The sequence below is a fragment of the Topomyia yanbarensis genome, chromosome 3 (genome assembly GCF_030247195.1).
Source record: "Topomyia yanbarensis strain Yona2022 chromosome 3, ASM3024719v1, whole genome shotgun sequence".
Taxonomy (NCBI): Eukaryota; Metazoa; Arthropoda; class Insecta; order Diptera; family Culicidae; genus Topomyia; species Topomyia yanbarensis.
Window position 1 is genome coordinate 143,133,483 of NC_080672.1, and position 23,288 is coordinate 143,156,770.

The window sequence follows — 23,288 nt, forward strand, 5'->3', positions numbered from 1 at the left end:
ATATATTCAATTATATATTGAAATCTTTTATTGGCGAATCAAAGCGCGATTGACTCACAGATGGCAAGTATGTAAAAATGATGATGGGAAATTTGACATCCGTCAAACTACGGTGAATTTTTTGGGGTTTACGAAACCTTCTCTAATATCTTCAACACGGAATCCAAAACGGCAAGAAAAACGTTAGGTAAGTTATAGAAATCTATCAAAGATATAACTGCAAAAATCTGACGTTACATAAATATTTTTTGTTTTAATAACCGCTGACATTGGTTATTTTTCAGAAAAGAAAAAATATATTGTTCACGCGTGCCTGAGCTATTTTGGTGCATCCGGAAATTTTACCACCTTTTTCAAAATTCCCTATCCAGTGTTTCATAAATGAAAGCAGCTCTTGCACTTCTCCGGTAAGCGCCGAAATTATATTGCGAATCTTTTCTTAATCCACATTGCGACTTTTCAGAAAACGAGGCCACCGGGCCTTGCGTTGAGTTACGCGCCCATCCAGTTTGCATCAGTGCGAGCGAGAAAACGTTTTGACGTTTGTTTTTGTTTCGATCGCACTCGTGTGTATCCCATATAGCAAGAACTCGACGAAATGCTACACGCCACCGAAAAACTACCTAAAATTCAGTACTTTTGACTCAATCTCGTGGTATCGCACAGGAAGGTAAAATTAGGTAAACCGTGTTGAAGGTATAGTTTCCATTTAACTACGGTAAAAATAATAACTCAACCTTGTGTTTAATTTACTTAAATTTAAGTTGAATTTACCTAATTTTGAGTATAACCCAAACAACTTAAAAGTACCTTACTGCACGGAAGACCTCGACTGAGTCGAATCTCTCGTTTTGTTTTTGATAACACTAATAAGTGCGAAAGCGACGCACATCTCAAAAGTACCTAAATTTAAGTTTAAAGTACTTATTCTGTAAGTTATTTTATGGTTGCGTGTAGATTATCTCGAAATAGACAATATGTTCAGCCTTTTTTACTTCAGCGGATATTATTGCAAGTAAGAAAAGCTGTGAAAACCGCATATCCTTCCTTTATTGGACGGATGAATTCTCCGACGTAATGCAGGACGTTCATAGTCGCAATATGACAAAAATAACATAACCTTTTATAATTCAGAGTAGGTTTTGCAATACTTCAAAACTTCATGAACTATAATTTACCAAAATTTTACCGCAATAAAGTAAAAGTAATTTCTTACCATCACTTTTATATTCCATATCAAAATAATTTGTATTTACCTGTAAGAATATCGTTTAGAAATTCACTTCCTTTATAAAAGTTAACCCATCATCCTTTTTGTAATTGCAGGCCTGACAGACAGGTGTCTGACAATACGTTTTAGTTTTACTTTGATTCTTCAATTAAAATATTTCTAACCGTTGAATATAGGGAAAGTCTCAAAAACTTTGGAAAATTAGAGTGATGAAGGGTGAATACCAAATTATTGCATTACTTACACTGCGCAATTGTGTGTTTGTTGTGGCCAAGTTGAAATTGAATCAATTGGAGCCGCGCGAAAGAAAAGCATACACTCTCATGGCATATCGGAAATTTTCCACAGCATGCTAACATGCTAAGAATCCCAAAATCAACTACCTTACGAGTGCCAAAAAGGATCAATGGTCAGCTGACATTAGATCACAATGCTAAAATCAATTGTATAAAAGTTGGAAAATTTAGAAAATTCTTCAGTTCTTCTGAGATTTTTTTCTTTATATCGGTAAAAATTCGGTTACACAGGTCCAATTTCTTTTTTTGTGTTGAAGAAACTTATGTTTAGATAAAACAACACAACTTTCTAGTATATTCGATCCGCCTTTGAGTTACAATGATGGGATCAAGTCTCCCCGGGGATCAAGTATCCCCAGTCTCCCCTATAAATCTGCACTGTAAATCTAACTTTTTTGATATATAGGGTAAAAGATGTGGCAAATCTGACCTAGTAAATGATTTTGGCTGTACGTACAATGCTCATTGTACATCGGATCAAGTCGTTTTATATACCAAATAAAAGGTTAGACTGTGCAACTTTCTATGTATAGTATTTTATTCATATCGTCGGAAATTTTGGGATACAAGCGTTTTACAAAAAAGTCCTTTTTGCTTTTTCATGAACGTGTCCACTGGAAAACAGACAGAGAAAGAATGACCGGAACGGTGAGAATGAAGAAACGGTGAAAATTCACCTTTATTGGAAACACTGAGAAAAGATATGTCCTCAAGCAGGAACCGAACCTCCGGTCTCCCAGTCTCTAGTTGGGTGCGTTAACCACGTTAATGCCCCCCAATGTCTCCTATAAGCAGATCGTCACCTCTCCCTCTCATCGATCGGGCCAAATTTCTCTCGTTATCTATTTTTAGGTCCAGTGGACAACGCTCAGTCATGAAATATTTATTATCACTGTTTGCCCCCTTAGCTAACTCAGTCGTCGCCAGATTTTGGCAGTGAATAGAGCAATGGAGGGGCATGTTGATGTTTGCCCTCAAAGCCTATCGGCAGATGCTAACGACAAATACAGCTGCAGTCGCGCTACCAGCCAGCGGCCAGCTTAATCGTCCTGCGTTCGGAGGTCGTGAGGGGGTCTTCCGAGCTCCCTTCTAAGGCGAGTGTTTTGCTTTAAATGATAATCCGATTCCTGATAACCTGTTGGTTCATAGCACACCATCGCGTATTTCCTTTCCTGATTTCCTGAGAACAAAAACGCAGGCCTTGCTTGCCCTCACTTCCTGCGTCTACGACATTATCGTTCTCACCGAAACCTGGCTACGTGATGATATAATTAATTGTTTACTTTAGGTACTTTTCCCCCTGTAAGTGGAAAACATGTTTTTCTTTCGTGAATATGCTAGTTTAGTGATGTAGATTCATAAAAAAGGGGCGGAAAGCGAAAATTTTAATAATTTATAATAAAGTTTAAAAATAAGTTGTACCTTGCTCGTATAGTAACTATTGTGCTCCTGAAAGTAAGTCTTTGGTGAAGCTAGTTTAATGCGGCTAAAGTCCGAAGCGGCGCAAAGCCGCTGAGGATAGGCCGGACGAGGTGGCCTTGTTACTTGTCACCGGAATCGCAAGCAAACCTGTGATCCACTCGTTTGCCCGGCATACTCAAACATAGGGGCTATTCCTAGTTTTAAGTCCGACTGAGCGACAGCGAACTTGATGACGTACAAAGTAGAGTGGCCCAAAGTTGTATGAAAAAATTGCAAAGTGCGGAATTTCAAACCTTGCACCTGAATATGATAGTTTGGCTGGCTAATAAGCTTTCCTGAAAATTTCAACACTCCGCATTAGCCTGTTCTTCATCGAAAAGCCCTTGACATTCTGATCCAGTTTGCCGAAGATACCCTTCCAAATGGTCAGCATTTCGTGTCATTAAAAGTTGAAATTCATGTAGTTATCTCATGCAAATCGTGCGTTCATCTCATAAGCAGGCACGTAGCCAGAGGGGGGGCTAGGGGGCTTAAGCCCCCCCCGAAAATTTTCAAAAATAAATTTAAGAAACAACATGTTTTTCGGTGACTCTTAAAAAAATTGTATCTTGTTTGGTTTCAACAAATTAATGCGAGAATTGTGAGGAAGATTGCTATTTCGAACCACCGAAGACAGCGGTCAGGATATCTACTCAGTATGCTGAGTGTGATAAAACAGTTCCCTTCATATTGTGTGACTCGTCGGAAGAACAAAAGAAACTGTTACTTTAATTCTTGCAGTGGGGATCTGTCGAATGATTGAGTCGCAGAAGCAAGAAGTAGTGCTTCAGCCAAATACGGAGGCTATTGACTTCCGGTCTTTTCGCATAAGATCGATCTTATGCGAAAAGACCTGAAGTCAATAGCCTCCGTATTTGGCTGGAGCAACATTCATGATGTGAAATATTTGATGAAGGTGAATATGGGGGTTATGCTTACGAACATCGCCTTTAACGAGTTTAACCATGTCAGGCGTTCAGTGCTAATGCCATTTAACAAATTAGCCTAGGCGAAACCAGTCATTTCGCATAACAACTGGTTGATCCTCGAATATATGGACGATGAGGCAGTAACCACTATGATGATAAGGAAGTGTACGAGATAGAAATGAACAACCACCGCGACACTGTTGGTTAGGAAAAATATTTCCCAGCCTAGTAAATAGTTCTCCACACGCAATCGCTAGTTGTTCGCACGAGATCTGTAGGACAACCATTTACGTTTTATCACTTTCATTGTTCACATCATGGAAATATATTGAAGACACAAGGCTTCATTCAGCTAATACATTGAACCGAATAAAATAAACGAAATATATAATAAAAATGCAGAAGTTTTAAGAAAAGTGAGCTCAAAAACTGTTCCAAAATGAGAACTTTATCGCTAGTGGTTGTGTCTAACAAAACTCAGATATTATGTTATATATTAGCCAGAATAAAGTTAGTTAAAGCATAAGCAAATTGAATTTCTGTAATAGGTTAGTGCACTGTACGCTTAGTAGAAACATCAGGCATCTCACTCAAGCGTGCTAGACAAAAACATTTCCGTTAGTTGATGGCAGAAGACAATTTTTGTTTTCGCGTCATTTTAATGCAATAGTATTTCTGTTGACACTCAATTTCATTTTATGCGGAGAATGCGTTCCGTATTTAAACATTATTAGTCCGCAAAGTAGTGATATTTAAAACAATCGAACAATAAGCAAGAAAAATGCCAAAAAATAAACAAGTCAAAAAGTGGTAAAACAGCGGTTTTTCTGAGGTGTTCATCAACCCACGAATTGTATACCGTCGTATATTACTAGTGTTGTTGACATACAGAAACGTACATAGTAGCGGTAGTACTATCTGTTGTGATTTTATCCTTACTTTTCAACGGATGTCAATTGATGCTAAATCACATATTAGTCAATCAATCATAATAAACTTAATGTTGTAAGCAGCAGCATTTCTGTCTCTTTCGATGGTTTCCAATTAATGTCCATGTAATTCTAAAAACGACTCGACGATACAGTGAACAAACATCAGTAGCCTATCACGGAGAGCGACTAAAATGTTGTAACTAGTTGAGTCTACAGTCAATAAGTTGGGATTAATGTTTCGATTTCGTGTTTTCGTTTTATTTGTGTTCGTTATGGAATAAAATGAGAGAGATGAGCAGAGATCACGAAGAAAAAGAGAGAAAAAATAATAAATAAATTGAAATCGACCCAAGAGCAGCTGTTCTATATTTTCTGGGCGATCAACTACAGAACAACAGAAATCATCAAAGAAAGTTGGCCTTACACCTACGTTACTCTTCGGCAGAGGTGAAGTAAGTGCGATGTCCATGTGTCGGAATAAAGAGATGCTGAAATTATTGAGCTTGTTCATATTTATAATATCTAGTTCTTTTTTTCAATCTAAAGTTTTATTTGAAATGGCTCAATGCGTTAGCACAACTGAGCCGTGGGTCTTTTAATTTTTTTTACAATAAGCAAAAATAAAAAAAAAATCTAAGAATGTCGGTCTGCCAGATCTTGTTGACGGAATTTGCTGCTGCGTGTTGAGATCTTTTTGCTTGGCGGTGAGGCCGCTTGGGGGTCTGTCTTCTCTCGCGTTATCGTTCCCGTCCATGTCGTCATCGGTACTGTTTTCTTGCTGTTCACGATCAGAGGTTCTTATTTGTTTCTTTTTCTTATGGGTCGCTGTTGTATATCCGTCTTCATCGGTATTTGCTTCTTTATTGGCGATGCTAGTTGTTGGTTTGGGAGCGGTTGTCGTGGTCGTTGTACCTGCATTATTGGGTAATTGGATCGTTGTTTTAGGTTAATCTGAAGGTATCGGTGGCTGCTTGTTAGTGTTGGCTGTAGTAGATGAGTTTTGACTAGTTGCTTCGGCGCATGTTTTTCCGTAATAGGCTGTATAGTTACAGAATTGGCATGTTGGGGTCTGCCCGGGATATGTGATTAGCGTTGTTTGCTTATAGGTCACGCCATCCTTCGGTGATTTGCATTCGATAGTCATGTAAGAAGGTATTGGTTTAGTCACTCGCATTCTCACAATACGAACGCCGTAGGGAATGCCGGTGAAAAAATTTCTCTAGTTGTCATTCGTAATAGATTCTACTTCTCCATTTGCGACATGATTCGATTGATGAAATCTTCCTTCGTGCGCGGGGCCAAATCATGGATACGCACGTCCACCATGTCGTTTTCGATTTGCACGGGGATCTTGATTCTGGTGTTATTAAATTCGACCTCGTGTTGCATGTTGTTCTTTGCAATGAAGTTTTCGGCCTGTGCTAATCTTCTAAACGTCATCAAAACACAGTTTTTTACGTGATGTAGCTGAATGTAGGTAACTTCAGCGAGATTAAGCTCCATTTTCACACTAATTGTTCCACTTCCTGAACTGTTCGTGTTATCCCGTAGCACGGGCACTTTTGCTTCATTTGGCAAACTCATTTCACTCCGCAGCCGGGGGCAACGATACAATTTGTATGTGCACTGATATAGAACAATAGCAAACTTGATTTACTGGTGCCTATAGCCTGCTATAGCGTAGCGATTTTTTTGCTTCTGCTTTTTTTTATTTCGTTTATTTGACACGGCTCATAGCGGTAGCTAACGGAGCCGTGGATCTTTTATGTGTTTACAATATGTAAAAAATAAAAATAACAAATATTATTGTTTGTTCGAGCGGAGACCTTCTTTCGCGGCTCGCCTACTGCGTCATGGGGACCGTTTAATTCTCTCCTGTCCTCCACATCAAGGTCATCATCGTTAAAAGTGCCTTGGTGCTCGCAACCAGATGCTCTTTCCTGCTTCTTGCACTTACGGGCGACCAATGTAAATCCGTCGACATTTTTATTATCTTCATCACCGATGTTACTTACAGTTGTTTCAGGGGTGCTGGATGCTGCTTTGGCAGTTGTCAATATGGACTGAACAGCTGCCACAAATTTGTGGTTCAGGTATTGGCATTGAAAATTGTTTTTTGGGTTGGTTTGCCGTGGATGCGTTGGCAATCGGTAGAGATGCATTCTCTTCTGTATCTTCCCCGCAAGGTTGTCCGTGGTGCTTCTGCTTTTTGCGACGTCAGAAGATAGACCTTCTAGTTCTTTTGGTAATACATTTAACAAATTTAATGTACCGTCAAGTCACCAGTTACCGTGCGTTTAGGTGGATTTGACGTGACTTCAAACCCTGTTTTTTATCAAAATGAAAACCGCCCTCATAGTTACCGTAAAAACACCTATCTAAATACGTCACAATTTAGAAATAATATAATTAGCAACAAAACGAGAATAAGTAGTTGAGGACATTTGTTTGGCACCAGTGCACGTTATATGATCAACTTACCGTGTATTTAAAATTTTGATTCAACTTTAGTTGGAATGTTTCAATAAAACGATGAAACGAGAGGATTTGGGATCTGGATCTCTCCGATTGATTCAGGGAGCTAGTTCTTTAAATTTCGTGATTTTCAAACTGCACGGTGAACGAAACATGCACGGCAACTGGCGACTTGAAGGAAAATTAGAAGATACTAGTAATCAGTGTTTTCATTCGATTTGTAGACAATTTTCTTTAATAAATTAATAATATCAGTTGATTTAATCATTTAAATTTATATTTTGATCCTATTGATCACCAAAAATCCTTCCTAACTGGGGCTTTAATCTAGCAGACCAAGGCTAGTCTTGAAAATAGTTTCATTTAAATAGAATATATCAAAAAATTGTGTTAGCATGATGCCTTAGAACTGGTAATACTCGCAGAACACAAGACAAAGAAAATAAAAGTTGAACCGTCTTTGCGCATCTACAAATCGCTTGCTAAATCAGAAGATTTTGCGCGAATTTCGACATTCTCTTCGGTCGAACATTTTATGGATATTTTTCTACTCATTTCGGTTTAGCATCTTCTACGCCTTTTAAAGGTGTAGCTTGGAACACCTAGTGTTTTCCAGCACCATCAAGCATTGTCATATTCGGTTAGCGCTTAAATACTGTAAACTCTAGAATATACTTTGTTGTAACGAGAGTAAGTACCATAACCTTTCTTGTGACAATGAACATATTTTTAGGATTGTCTTAGATTTGGAATTGATTTCATTAAGAGCTTTTCAAAATTTAATTTAGTTTCTAGTGTCAATATCAAATTGTCAGAATTAAAAGCTTTATGCAAATTTTTTTAAGCCCCTCCCGAAACAAAATCCTGGCTACGGGCCTGCTCATAAGCCACTTGTTTCACTTTCGACAGGGCCACCCCAACACAACCCATGACACCATCAACTTTGCGCGCTTATAACTTTGTCAGTTTTTGTTGGATTGGCTTGCAGTCTTCACGAGTCGATTGGTTGTTACAAGAGGATTCTTCATTTTTCTCTCACGAAAAACATTGATCGATTGCAGCGCCACCTAGATCTGAAAATGTGAAACTGATGCGTTTCTCCATACATTTGGTCAATTTTTCCCATACAAACATTGAGCCATTTGCGGAACCACTTCCAGTGTACCAAATGAGCTGAAATTTCCAGGGAAGCTTATTAGCCACCCAAACTATCATATTCAGGTTTTCATTTCGAGATTTAAGGTATTTTGGGCCAGACTAGTACACAGGCTTTCTAGTTTCAGTGTCACCTAGCGGTGAAAATACGAGCTAGCGGATTTTCTACATCCAAATTTTCGAAAAATCCCATACAAACCTCAGGCACGTCGGTCCGGTAGCTAAACTTGTCCGATTTGCTACAAATTCGGACCAAGTACTCTTGGTGGGACTAGGAATCGACTTAGTGGTGGGCCGATAGGGTTGTTACTCTAATATATACCCAATAGATGTATAAAGTGGCAACATTGCGAAGGATGCTATTTCAATGACCAAAATATTGTAGTATACTGTAAATATACCGTGAAACTTTCAAAACTTTTAAAAATCATTTGTTCGAGTTGCGTTTCCGACCAGCATCGAGATAAACGGGGTTAAAATTTTCAGCATACTCTGGGTATACATAGGAGACGCTGTGGCAGAATTGAAAATTTGTACTTTTAGCAATTAATGTCGCGTTCGATTTTTTTGTATATCATTTTTCAAGGCTTTAAGCACATTTTAGACCAATAAGAAAATCACGATTCTTTTAGAACTCTGCAGTTTGATTATACCTAGGGGCAGATCACTCTAGGATTTATAACAAATTTGCATCAAATTAATAAAAATGCATTTAATTTCCATTTTTGCATCAACTTTACACTCCCTCGCAGAAAAGTTTGTTTAACAAACGTCCAACGTAAAGTCTGTGGTATTATATAAAGGCCCTAGTATAAAGGTACGCAAAGAGTGTGCAGAAAATGAAGCCGAAAAAAGTCTACCTATCGAGCAAAATTAGAATCCAACTTTGCTGCAGAGGTATCAGAGATGTATTTCAATTGTGCTCGATAGGTAGGCTTTTTTTGACTTCACTCTTTGCGCAACTGTTCTCTATAGACTGTGGTATTATAGAGTCCCGTACAGAGAAATGCGCAACACTGCCTAAAATGATGCCCTCTTCTTTGTTCCTGGCACCCACACTTTTTGCTGCAACTTTGAGTGACTTCACCCGAGTTAAACAGTAGAGTGAATTGAAAATCTACTGTTTCGTGGCTTATAGCACTTTATTCATAATACTATTTCATGTAATTTATTTTACATTGTTACAAAAAAGTATAATAAACTGAATACAGTGTCTTGTTTCGGCGATTGAAATATTTCGCCATGATATTATTTCTCTCAACACTAATACTTTTCTTGCATGTTCTCCGAAAGAAGAATGTTTGTTTATTAGGGCATTGCAAAAAAAATTTTTTTTTGAATTCTCAAAGGCCCCCCCTCTCATATTGTGACAAATGTCAAAGTAAGCTCAGATGCCAAATTTCACATCATTTGGACAATTTTAGACCCCCGCCCACTTCGCTTTAAATTTTTTGAAATTGGTTCTATGGGATAATATGGAGAAAAAATACATTAAATGCTATAACTTTTGAAGTAGCAATCAGAAAATTACAATTTATACCTCTTTTGAAAGGAAATAATCTTAGTATTTGAATGAAGATACCCTTGTTTCTAACAAAATACGGGAAAGTGGGATACCGGGTCATTTTGGCCATAAAATCCCATATTTTTAATGATTTATCTGCTCCGTGATGCAAATCATACATGTGTTGTAGTTTTTCTAATGCGTTGCGTTGCGTTGCGTTGCGTTGTGACGATGATTTTGGCGGATTGCACACTGACTTCATCATGTTTGACTGCTGATTATCTAATAAGAGTTGCTTAGGAAGTGGTAAGTAGGAATTCATACCAATCCGACCCATATTAAAACCTCAACAGCATGATAGCCATCATTGCCGGCCGCCCCCATCTCCATCGTTCACGGGGAAGGATAAAGGATAAGGTAGACAGGAAGTGTTGATGCTCCACCTACTTAACGGAAGGACGACGATTCATCAGACTCTTCCATAGGTGTCGCGGAGTTGGTGGTTTGGAAGGGTATCAGGTCTAGGATTCGCTCCAAGCAAACGATGCGACCTGTAAAGCATATTTTATTAGGTAGTTGTTTAGTTAGTCTTCGAGTGCACGATCACTCGAAAAAGAGATGATCTTGTTTAGTTTTTGGTTATTTTTAAACTCTGGGCAGCCGGCTACCGAGAGTATACTATGTTCCCTAAACAAAAACAATTTGAACTCCACACAGCCGATCGTGGGAGTATTGCCTGGAAAAGCTAATCTTATCTGCGTAATTGGGCCGGATCACTATTTATTGCAACAGTATTTGGACAGAACTCGCTACTTCTTCTCTACGATATATTTATTGGCTTGAAAACTACCAAGTGACAGCATATTATACTGGCAAAAATAGCGCGAGATGTTATAAATCAAGGAAAGTATTTCTTATTTTCCATATCGGATTGTTTGTGGAATACAAGTATACGAGCGATAATACCGAACACTGAAGGGAAATATAAAGGATTGTTAATCTGATGCACGGGCTTGTTAGCAATAACGGAGCTTTAAATTAGGTTCATAAAAACAGACGCGGCGAATTTTCAATACGTATTGAGCCGTGTTCATAGATACTAGTCAGATTAGTCGTATTGGGGCTAATTTCCGATCAACTATTCATTTTTACGGCAATGTTTTCTCGACTAGATCTGTTCGCACCCTCTCATTCTGTTCGCACCCTCTCATTCTGCGGTCTAAGGACCAAATGTCATCAATAGACTTAGAATCGCGTGGAGGCATGAGATAGGAAACTTGTAAGAATTTTGCTATCCCACCGTTTGACTACCAGAATGGATGGGAGAACAGTAATACTAGCAAATACCGACTACCATAAGAGCGGTGCAAATTTGAACGAGTGACGTAGAGTACTGCACTGAAAAAAGGACCAGGAGTGCGATTTTACGAAGTTTTAGCTTCCGATGGCCCTACATTTTCTGACAAAGTGAAGTTCTTGAATGTTGAGATTTTTATTACTGTTTAGAAAAGCAAAAGTATCATAAAGCTAGTGTCAGGCCTTCATGAGACCTCAAGAAGTCACTTTTGGAGGTATTCGTAAATGTAGATTTGTCGGTAGACGGTTCCAAATATAATAGAAAAATACCTAATTTAACACAACTACAGATCACTTGCAACATAAAAAGCTTTTTGTGAAATTCGACAGCTCCATCTTAGGCCAATTCAATAAATTTCCTGCATGAAAGTTTCCATTTTTTAAAAACGGTTTTTAAGCCAAAGCTTTGGAAGTTAAACCTTGGCGTGGAAGTGCCGGTATATTAATATATTCTGTTACTTAGTGTAGAATTAGATTTCGTCATTTACGGCTAATATACAACCGCCAGAAGAAACTTAAAACGTTGGTACACAATCAAGAAAGGCGAATCAGAAAAGGTATATGTCAGTGATTCACTAAATACAGACTGGAAAGAGGGTAATATGGAAAACCTTAAGGTCCGCCCAGATTAAGTCTTCGGTACGGAACAAAACCTCGGCCTAGGAACTCCTAGCATGTTGTTAGTCGCCTCTTACGACATGGGAGCAGTTCCCAGAGGTTCTATTCTTGGTTGAAATAGTGCAAAAAGATTTCAGCCCGCCGGACACCACACGGCTTTACATGTGTTGTAGTTTTTCTAATGTGAAAAAACTCAGAAATCTAACGGAACCCTTTTGACCTTAGTCCGAATACGAGAAGTTGGAGTTATAGGGTTTTTTGTTATTCAAATTAAATTTTATCATTTTCTCATGCATATATCTCTATTATTCTTCAATCAATTATCATAAATGAAACTTGTTGAACGTGTAAAATTCTGAGGAATAAAACAAAAATAAAAACGTTAGAGGTAAAATTCAGAAACATCAAACATTTGATATTTACTCTACAAATCTCATTTTTTTCATTATTTGCTCTAATACCTCAATTTCCCCTATTTTTCCAGGAATGAAACTTTTCTCATGTGATCTTTAAGCATATTTTACACTAAAAGTAGTAAATTAAATAAGAATTTTGTTGTTAAATGGAGTTAATATGTGCGATGTTATGGTAAAATGTGAAATCGACACTATATGTCAGATAATTTGATGTTCCTGAATTTTACCGGTAACGAATCTATTTTTGTTGTAATCCTAAGGATTTTTCACGTTCAACAAGGTATAGATTATGAAAATTGAGTGAAGAATAATAGAGATATATGCACGAGAAAATGACGAAGTTTAATATGAATGACAAAAGTCCATTTAACCCCAACTTCTCGTATTCGGACAAAGGTCAAAAAGGCTCCGATCGATTTTTGAGATTTTTTCACATTAGAAAAACTACAAAATATGTATGATTTGCATCACGGAGCAGAAAAATCATTAAATTTATGGGATTTTGGGGCCAAAATGACCCGTTACCCCACTTTCCCGTATTTTTCTAGAAATAAAAATATCTCCATTTAAATACTAAGATTATTTCCTTTCAAAAGAGGTATAAATTGTAATTTTCTGATTGCTACTTCAAAAGTTATAGCATTTAATGTATTTTTTCTCCATATTTTCCCATAGTACCAATTTCAAAAAAATTCAAGCGAAGTGGGCGGGGGTCTAAAATTGTCTAAATGATGTGAAATTTGGCATCTGAGCTTACTTTGACATTTGTCACAATATGAGAGGGGGGGCCTTTGAGAATTCAAAAAAAAAATTTTTTTGCAATGCCCTATTGTTTATTTTGCACGATAGGTAGCCATCTGACTGTTCGATAGGTAGATTTGGCTTCACTCTATGCGTGCCTTTATATAACATAAACAACGCCTTTGGTCCTACGCTGATCCACTTTGCTCGTTGTTTTGTTGAATATAGGGCTAGTTTTTTGTCGGGTTTTAACGTCCTACACGCAGCGCAAAATACATTGCACGCAACGCAAAATGCATTGTGAATTTCCATTTTGATGGAAAGAAATGCATTTAATTTTGCTGATTTGCAAAATGCACCACAAGTGATCTGCCCCTAGGATTATACCACAGCGAACAGAAGTCCATCTTCAGCATTCAACTTGTTTAAAAATTCCTAACGTTTTTAAGGTAGTTGGGATATCTCCACCAGGTGCGCTACTGTCGTGATGTTTTTAGTGGCTGAGTTCGACTGAATTGACAGCGGTTATACCTCTACCCAGTCAATTCATTCTGGAATCGGTTCGAAAATCTGAGTGAATTCAGTATGGATTTCAGCTCAAATGCATCAACCGATTAAGTCGGAAGCGGTTGTTTCCATTGAGCTGGAATCCCTATTGAACCCATTCAGGATTCCGAACCGGTTCCTGAATAGGTTTGACGGTTAGTTGGGATAGCTGGTGTGGCGGCGCTAGTGTTTTAACGTATATTAATTCAAATGTTTACACAAGTTATTTAAATATATTTGTTCGGTTATGGATGTCTGTTCTCTGCGATTATACCCTTAAGTTATAGTTTTTAAGCCCCATTAAAATTGAAAAAAAAAAATAAGATGTTCGGAAAATAATTTGGTAGAGTTCGAATATGTAGGGGTCCAACACACTCAACCTTCGGTAATCTCCGCACAGGTAAACAGTCAGTAAAATTATTCAATTGATAGCTCAGGAAAGTGGCATTAATTTACTGATTTTCAGCGATATATTTTCCGAGTTTCAGCAAAATAAACGTCACTTATTTTGAGATTTCGATAAAAGTTTTGTTAGCTGAGTGCTCGGTTGCGTGAAACTCGGTAAAATTTGCGATAAAAGCTGAGATTCGGTAGATGAAAATTAAGTGTGAAATGAAGCAGTAACACTGAGAAACAAAAATATGCAGATTTTGCATATTTTCAATTTCCTTCTCATTTATTCTACTGTGAATTTTGTTCCTTTTCTAGCTCATACTTCTGTTAAGCTTAAGCATTCAATTAGTGAATGAGCCGAATAGGTTCAATGAATAAAATTCACAAGAGAAATAAGTGAGGCAGATAGAAAAATATGATATTAATTACTAAATAAGTTCTCCATCGATTCCTATATGTCCCTTATTTACATCTTTATAAAAACATCCCAAATTAGCCGCTCTCTTTTATTTCTCGTTTCTAGGAGTTCCCTGTCCGACCAGTGCCAGACTACCACTAAGCGACCGCCATCACCCTTACCACTATGCCTGCATAGAAGGAAACTGAAGCGAGCGCGACTCGAGGTCCGATGACTCTTGAAGGATTCCCCGTTGATCCGATGAATACCATCCGTCAATCCGGTACTCGACGACCTACTAGGCTGAGGCTCTAATTTGTGTCGCCGATCTCCCGTTTGCCCGAAAATTGCAAGTTTTGCTCTTCCTTCCCTGTCATTATATACACCTTGTCCTTGATACAAGTGCTGCTACATCGATGTTTGAAATAAGCCCCCCTCTGAATACCTTGAGCAAGCATAAGTAATCGTTAAAAAAACAAATTTGTGTTCTGTATTTTCTAAGATGGCTGCAATTTTTATTCTTCATTAAAACTATTGTCCCCTATTTTGTAATAGAATTGTTGTTGTGTAGTTTGAAACTTGTTCCCCCTTTTGTATACCAAACTATATTTTTAAAACTGTTACTCCCCCTCTTGTATATCAAACTAGATTGCTTGCTTTAAAAATTTTCGCAAAAAATCTTGTATATTGAATTGTATTTCTAGTCTTAAGATGGCTGAAGAATTGTTCCTCTTAATATAAAAAATATCTGAACATTGTAACCTCCTATAGTTTTGAGAATTTAAAATGTAAAAACAAAATAATTTGGCACCGCCAAGCATTTGTGCCTACACTGAAAAGAAATACATGGTAGTTCTAGCTATATAGGTATAGTAGAAAGTACCATTTTCAAGAAATAGTAATATTTACAATAAATTATTCTTAAACTACCATAAAATGTTTGGAACCACAATTTGGTTCGAAGAAACTTCCATAGTAATTTTTACTATTTTGCGTATTTGATTTAATCTTGATTCCATGGTTGAAGATAATACTAAAATATTTAATTATACCAACGATTATCGTTGGTTATACTATCTTTTGAGCTCGATTTGCTGTAGCTCTTTCAACTTACCACAAACATAGTAACAATGAAAGGATTTACTAGTGTTTTTTAACTGAACATGGTGTACTTTTGAAAATATCACAAACATGGTTATTTTCTGAGGTTTGATAGTATTTGTACAATAACTGTACGCCATGCTAGAAAAAACCATTCCCGCGTGCATACAAAATAATAAGTACAAGTTTTTTAGCTTGCTCATTTTGTTTTCCAAGTTAAGGCGAATCAAGCGGAATTGTTTACTTTGTTTTTGGCCCACAATCTACCAGCGGTAAAAAAAATAACAATTAATAATGGCAATAAAAAGTATTTCTAAGTTTGTATTATTGCATTTTCTATCTTTTAGTCTCCGACGAAAAATATGTGATGATCATCAATGGAGATTGAAATATTCGCAGGAAATTAGAAGTTTATAGGCGGGATAGAAAAATTTTCAGGATGAAGCTGACGAATATATATTATTAAGAAAATTAATTTGGAAAACCGCTTGTTAATTTAATTAAAAGAAATGCCTTATTGCTAGTATGCCTATACTATATTACTATTACTATGACATGGTAAACAACAATGGTAATTTCAACTAGTTAGAAATTCTCAAAGCAACCATGTATAGGAGTAATTACGACAATTAGATTGTAGTTGGAGGTATAGTAAAGGTTACCATTAATCTACCACGAAATAGTAAGAAATACCATGTCTCTATGTCGAAAAGGACATAGTACATATAACAGGAATGATATTCAAGTCAAGTATTATATATTGTCTACCAAAATTTACTGGTACAGCCTTTTTAATTTAAACCTCTAATATAGTACCCTAATAAAAAATATTATACACGAGCTTTAACCCATATAGTCCAACGATTCCACATATTGTTTGGATGATACCCTGAACGGGTCGTTAGGCTCTTAAATCATACGGGGCCCTATTCTCACAGTCACGTCACCTAGTGACTAGAGGAAAATTTCCTTCTAGTCACCAAGTGACGTGACTGTGAGAATAGGGCCCCCAGATGTTTATTAGGGTAGTTTTTACCATGGTACTCGAATCAGTGTATATAAACGAACTGAATAAAAAAAATTCTCCGTCAATCACGCAAAAATTTTCTGGCCGCTCTGCTCGGAACATTCGGAAAATGAAACGTTCGTAGTAATGCGCAGCGATGCCAGATGTGAAGACTGGAAGACATGAATTTATTTTGAAGATACTTATATATGTTGTTAAGACTTATACTGCCCATAACAGCATAAGTCCCATGTTGAAAAACAGCAAGCCGAGAAAAACGCTGTTCAAGATTGTCCCATCCATTGAGCCAAATGGATGGGACAACCATGTTTTGGTATTTTTTTGATATTTTCTGAACAAACCCGGTAATCTTATTTGTGCAGTGTGATTCAGTGGTGATACAGAATACAATCCAACGGATATATCATTTTCGACAAAAATCCACATGGGACTCTTATGCGTTTATGGGCAGTATAGGTGAAGGTGAAGACAATTAAATTGAATTTGAGAAATTTTCTCGACAAACATAATATGATTACGGCGTTAAAGTCTATTTTCAAAATTCACTTTTAGCGGAAATTCTGGACAAGCCGTCACTCTCCAACCACAGATTTTGGTCGTAAACAAAAAATCATTAAATGTTGTGAACTGTGCGTGGCTTATAATGGTTTGTCAGGACTTTCCTTTAAAAGAGATTTTGACAGTTGGCTTTTACGCCGTAATCGTATGATTGTCGAGATTTTTACATTTCGAAGAAATTTTTTTTCGGAAATCTTGATCGAAAACAGAAAACAATTCTGAATTCTGTTCGTTGAAGAAAAATGAATCCATTTTTTTTATTCAATGTGGAAACATTTGAAAAATGTACCTGGTAACCCTGGTAATTCGCGTCAAAATTCATCATCGTCGATTCGAAACAAAAAAAAACAATACACGCGTGACACAACCGGCGCCGCGACGCTAGGCACATGGTTCTGTTTATTTCTGTACTGCTTCACGTCGCATCCGTATTTGTTGGTAATTTTACGAAATTTTGTAATGAACAGGATTTTCCATCACATAAAATCATGAAATTTGCATATAAGGTATGTAGTATCATCTAAAATGTGTATTTCAAATGCTGCAGTGAATTGCCGACTGATAATATGATTCCTAAATATTTTGTAATTTTAGTTTAGTAACCTACTCGGATCGGTGTACAGGAAAGGGAAGCTTATTTTCACCCCAGATGGTAACTCCGTCATCAGTCCGGTGGGCAACCGGATCACTATTTTCGATCTCAAAAAGTAGACTAATGCAAACTCGATAAGTTAGAGCCTCAATTTCATACTACTTTATATTTTAGCAACAAATCACACACTTTAACGCTGGAAAGCGAATACAGCTACAGCGCACTGGATCTATCCCCGAATGGGTGCGTGCTGGTGGCTGTAAACGAGATCGGCGATGCACAAATGATCAGCATGATTTCTTACACGGTGGTTCATCGGTATAAGTTCAAGACTGAGGTTAAGCACCTTCGATTCAGTCCGGATGGTCAATATTTTGCTGCTTGCGTCGGGAATGCTGTGCTTGTGTTTCGAGCACCTGGAGAACTTGGCGGTACCTACAACTCGTTTGTCGTGCAGCGGGCTTTCGAGATCGCCTACGATGAAACAACTTTTATCGATTGGGCCTGCAACTCTAGGATTCTAGCAGTCGGATCAAAAGACAATTCGGTTCGAATCCAGGGGGTAGAGTATTTGAACAATTTTCGACCATTTATCTTGGGTGGTCACAGAGATGCGATCGTAGGTTGCTTTTTTGAAGAAAAGTCGCTAGATGTAAATACTGTTAGCAAGGACGGTTTGCTGATGATATGGGAATGTGGCACCGAGGTGGATGATATTTCGACTGGGTACAAAAAAGTGGGAAAGGAAGAACCGGCGTTCAAAAAAGCACGCGACAGTGACGATGAGCAGGAAGACGATGTCGTTGCTGATCAGGATTATGAGAAATCCGACAAAGATAAAGATGCTGCTGTTGAACACGTTCAAGGTAGGATTTCTGTTTTACAATGATTTGTTGACCATTTGTTTTTCTTTTTATAGGTAGCTTCGACAAGGCCGAAGAACGAGATGACTTGGGTAGAATAACTGTAAAAAAACCAAAAAAGCATTTCACTTACAAACGTTTAGCCCGCCATTATCTAGCTGATGAAGCACGAAAGGAAAATCCAAAGGCGATTGTCACCTCTGCCGCGTACCACAAACATCTTAAGTTATTGATAACTGCATACTCCAGTGGTGTGTTCTACCTTCATGAACTTCCTGATGTCACTATGATTCATTCGTTAAGTATATCAGATTTTCGAATCGAAACCGTTACGTTCAACAATACCGGAGATTGGTTAGCCCTAGGCGTGCCGGAAGTTGGCCAGTTGTTGGTTTGGGAATGGCAGAGTGAACAGTATGTCATGAAGCAACAAGGTCACGCGACTGGTTTGAATTGTGTGACTTATTCACCAGATGGCCAGCTTTTGGCGACGGGCGGATTGGATGGAAAAGTAAAGCTGTGGAACATCAACAATGGTTTTTGCTTTGTGACATTTAGCGAACATTCCAGCTCTGTAACGGCTGTTGAATTCAGTGGGAATAAGAAATTTTTCGTCAGTGCTTCGCTCGATGGAACAATTCGGGCTTACGATATAGTGCGATATAGAAATTTTCGAACGTTTACTTCGCCGGAACCGGTTCAGTTTGCATCGGTTGCTGTGGATCAATCGGGCGAACTTGTAGCTGCTGGTGGCCAAGACGTATTTGAAGTATATCTTTGGTCAATGAAACTCGGAAGGTTGCTGGAGGTGCTTAGTGGGCACGAAGGTCCGGTTGTAACTTTAGCTTTTTCTCCCGTTGCAACATCTTCAGCGATGGTATCCGGTTCCTGGGATAAATCCATTCGGATTTGGGATTGCTTGGAGTCGTCAGGATCTCATGAAACGATCGACGTTGGCTCAGATGTTGTTTGTGTGGTGTTTAAACCTGACGGAGAAGAAGTAGCCGTTTCGTCACTGAACGGACAGATCACCGTGTTCCACGTGAAAACAGCCCAACAGGTGGCTTCCATTGAGGGAAGGAACGATATGGGAGGCAGTGTATCGGCTACCGATCTGAACACGGCCGAGAAGAACTTGCAGGGAAGGTGAGTATGTTTAAAGCAAAGGTTTGTTTTCTCAATTACAAGTTTAATTGAAAATTTATTTTCCTTATTTTCTGGTCATTGCAAAATACGTCAACAAAAATAATTTTCTTTTTTCATTGTAGAGCTTTTACGTCTATTTGCTACTCAGCTGATGGTGAGTGCCTTCTTGCGGGAGGAAAATCGAAATACGTGTGCATTTACAATGTGAGGGAAGCGATTCTGCTGAAGAAATTCCAAATCACTCAAAATCGAAGTCTAGATGGAATTGATGTAAGTTTAATCGGGCTCACGCCAAAGTATGTTTCAAAATTGACCAAATTTGCTTTACAGGAGTTCCTCAACCGGAAAAATATCACTGAGTTTGGCAACATCGCTCTGGTGGAGGAACGAGAAAACCTAGAAGGTGGTAACGTAACCATCAACCTTCCCGGAGTCAAACGAGGTGACCTAGCTGCGCGGAACCTTAAGCCCGAAGTAAACGTCTTTGCAGTGCGATTTTCCCCGAGCGGTAAATCATGGGCAGCTGCCTCTACGGAAGGACTACTAATGTACTCACTGAATAAAGGTATCGTTTTCGATCCATACCAACTCTCAGTTGAGGTAACGCCTAAAGCTACCCGAGAGCTACTAAAGAAGAAGGATTATTCGGCTGCACTGATTATGGCTTTGAAGCTCAACGAGAACAATCTAATCCACGAAGCCATGGAACAGATACCTCATACTGATGGTAAAAGCAAATGCTTTTAGCGCTCATATTCTACTATTTTCATATTATACTTGATACGATTTTCAGCGGAACTAGTCATTCTATCACTACCTGATGAATTCGCTCATCGCAGTCTGAAATTTGTGGCAAAAATGCTCACCTCAAGTTCTCACGTTGAATTCTATCTCAGGTGGTCCAATTTATTGTTGACACGGTTGGGCCAGTGCGAAAATGTTCTTACCCAACCGACGCTAGTTTTGCTACATCAGAACCTCAATCGGAAATACGAATCTTTGAATAAGATGTAAGCAGAAAGATTGGTAAATTGCGAATTTTGAAAAACAATCATCTTTTATCTTTGCAGTTGCGATTTCAACAAGTACACCATTCAAGTACTGAAAAATATTAGCATCAGTAATAGAATCAATGGTGATCATCTGAAAAAATCTGCCCAAAATGGGGAATACGAAGATGCGAGCGATAGTGAGTTGATGTTGATCGACCAGTCCGGGTCAAAAATTAGAGAGAACAGTGATGATTCAGATTAATAAACACTTTTTTAAAAAGAGTAAACACAATTGTGTCCGATTGCCAGCTGAAGTCAAGCATTTGAAATTTCAAATATTCTAGACAAAAGAACTGCCCTAGTAGTTGATGCATCCATTAGCCTTTCCAGGAAGTTTCTAGCGGCATAGGGCGATGCGCCTCTTTTCACCCTACGTATTTCAAGCTGTTGTTTAGAACAATCACCCTTACTCTTGTTTATGACGAATACGAGACAGTAAAAAAGGCTTGCGATTCACTTAAACAACCTTCGAGCGAATCTCACATTTGTCGTTATCGACTTGCGGAGCAACTGCGGCTATATTTGATGCGCCGTTTCAGACGCGCGCAATGTGAGATTTTATTATAAGCGCAACAGTAGATACTGCACTAAAACCCTGGGCTTGGGTGATGAGCCTGATGGGCGCGTACTCTTGCTTGGTCGATAAGAGTGGGAGATCCGAGCGAGTGCTGGTTCATTGATCTCTGAATCTCATGACTAATAATCATTCGATCGAGTGTTTTGGCGGACGGCTGATATGGATGTTTCTACTTTCAAATGGGGGAACATACTGGTTCGGTTATTCGAGGACTCATTTGATCTTGAGCATAGTGATCGAGTCATTCGATTCGGATCAATGGACTGTCATCTATAAGAGATAATCAGACTGAAGGTGGGTGTTTTTATCTCTTAAATCGCTCTGTCGCTCTGGCTCGTGAAGATGGCGAGTAACACTCGTCTATAACGAATCGGATTCGCTGTTTTCAGAAACAGAGATGAAAATCTCTTATGGATTGAACCTACTCTTAAAAATACTGTTCAGCCACTGATTAATGCTCAACTAGATCAACTTAATAAACTGAAACACGTAGTTTTTGAAGAAATCCAATCCACGTGAACCACATCACCAAACACCTAAAAGTAGTTTAGATGCATGTGATATCTATTTCTTTATCGCTCTCGCAGGTTGATGGGATTGACAATATTGCAAACATCATCAAGCCACAATAGATTGAATAGAGTTATCTAAATATAAGGACCTTCGCTCTTTTTAGTTTCTATTTGCACCAAGTTCTACTACTAGAGGTTAATTAGTTCTAATGTTAATATTCCACCAATCATGATGACTACTCGGGATTTGATTTATATAAGAAGCCCGCTTCAAGATGATGATTACAATACGCCTCGATAGTGGTGTATCCACATCGGTACCAACAGGTCCTTGTTAATTAATAAAAAAATAATAAAATTGAAAAATGACTCCCATATCCACTAGACAAAACGTTCCATGGCGACATGACCGGAAACTCTAGTGATATGGGGTAACCGAAAACTAAAGATCAGAATGACGGTCCGCGAATATATGAATGGCCGCAGGGTTTCAAAATCGAATTTATACACGCGAGCAAACATGTCAACATACGAACGCTTAAGCCCTTCGCGATCATCTACGTACACCTATGCCCGCGATCGCGTAAACTTGATAACACTCGGGCAATTGTGGGAACGTTTTAGTACTAACGAAGTTACATACACGGTCTCAAACGCGCGCGATCATGAATCGGTCACGTCCGGAAATCTTTAGCCTTCATTCTAGCAATTTACGCGTTCTACGCCGACATGATTGGGAACTCTAATGATATGGAAGAACCCACTTTCTTCTGGAATCTGAACCGTACACAAAAAATTAAGTATCAGATTCACGGTCCGCACGCGATCATTCTAGAACACACGCGAATATGCGAAAGGCACACGGTTATGAAATAGAATTTATACACGTGAAGTTACATACACGTTAGCACACGCGACATACAAACGCACACGCGATCGAGCACGTTAACGTACAAATGTTCGAGCCCTTCGCGATGATACACGCGATCGCGAGTCCCTGCGCCCGCACATACCTGAACCGTACAATGAATATTACATTCAGAATCACGGCCCGCTACAATTGGCCTAATGCAGTGTTTTAGTGGGCGACATTGCCTGTATCGTCTGCAAATTGTAGTATGTGATTCTGACGGGGAGTCCTTCCGAGAACCTAGCTCTACAGCTCCAGTAGGACAACTCTCGAAAAAAAGACAATAGATACTGCACTAAAAGAAGATTGTGCTGTTCCGTTCCCTTAACAGGGGCAAAGGCGGTTGGGAATCCTTCCCAATAATCTGATGCAATTAGAGAAAAGAGCCCTAACACATGGAGAAGCAAACATTTGAGGAAGAAGCGGACAAGAACAACGTTCGCACTAGGATCAAGCAGCTAGTGACGGGTATTAAGACCGCCAAGATTACTTTTGAACGA

The 23,288-nt window shown here is 38.5% G+C and overlaps 2 protein-coding genes and 1 long non-coding RNA gene across 4 annotated transcripts in view; 2 read left to right on the top strand and 1 right to left on the bottom strand.

The window, feature by feature from the left end:
• LOC131689015 (elongation of very long chain fatty acids protein 4-like) overlaps positions 1 to 23,288 on the bottom strand; it is a 295,570-nt gene that overhangs the window by 265,536 nt on the left and 6,746 nt on the right. The gene's annotated exons all lie outside the window — the stretch shown is intronic.
• On the top strand, positions 24 to 15,292 carry LOC131689017 (uncharacterized). 2 transcript variants are annotated; one of them, XR_009305333.1, is made up of 4 exons: positions 24 to 187; positions 285 to 407; positions 464 to 680; positions 14,577 to 15,292. It is a non-coding gene; the product is annotated as an uncharacterized LOC131689017 (long non-coding RNA). The 2 variants fall into 2 exon arrangements; XR_009305334.1 differs by having other exon boundaries at positions 464 to 670.
• LOC131689007 (periodic tryptophan protein 2 homolog) lies at positions 17,439 to 21,034 on the top strand. Its single transcript, XM_058973727.1, has 8 exons — positions 17,439 to 17,642; positions 17,731 to 17,843; positions 17,903 to 18,594; positions 18,648 to 19,737; positions 19,860 to 20,007; positions 20,068 to 20,464; positions 20,531 to 20,747; positions 20,808 to 21,034. Exons 1-8 carry the CDS (start codon positions 17,526 to 17,528, stop codon positions 20,989 to 20,991), a joined length of 2,958 nt encoding a protein of 985 aa, XP_058829710.1. The 5' UTR covers positions 17,439 to 17,525; the 3' UTR covers positions 20,992 to 21,034.

Excerpts from the sequence above, each read along its gene's own strand:
- LOC131689007 (XM_058973727.1), top strand. The coding sequence starts at position 17,526 with ATGGTTCTGTTTATTTCTGTACTGCTTCACGTCGCATCCGTATTTGTT. Across the intron at positions 17,643-17,730 it reads TCATGAAATTTGCATATAAG|TTTAGTAACCTACTCGGATC; the intron begins GTATGTAGTATC and ends TTGTAATTTTAG. Across the intron at positions 19,738-19,859 it reads GAGAAGAACTTGCAGGGAAG|AGCTTTTACGTCTATTTGCT; the intron begins GTGAGTATGTTT and ends TTTTCATTGTAG.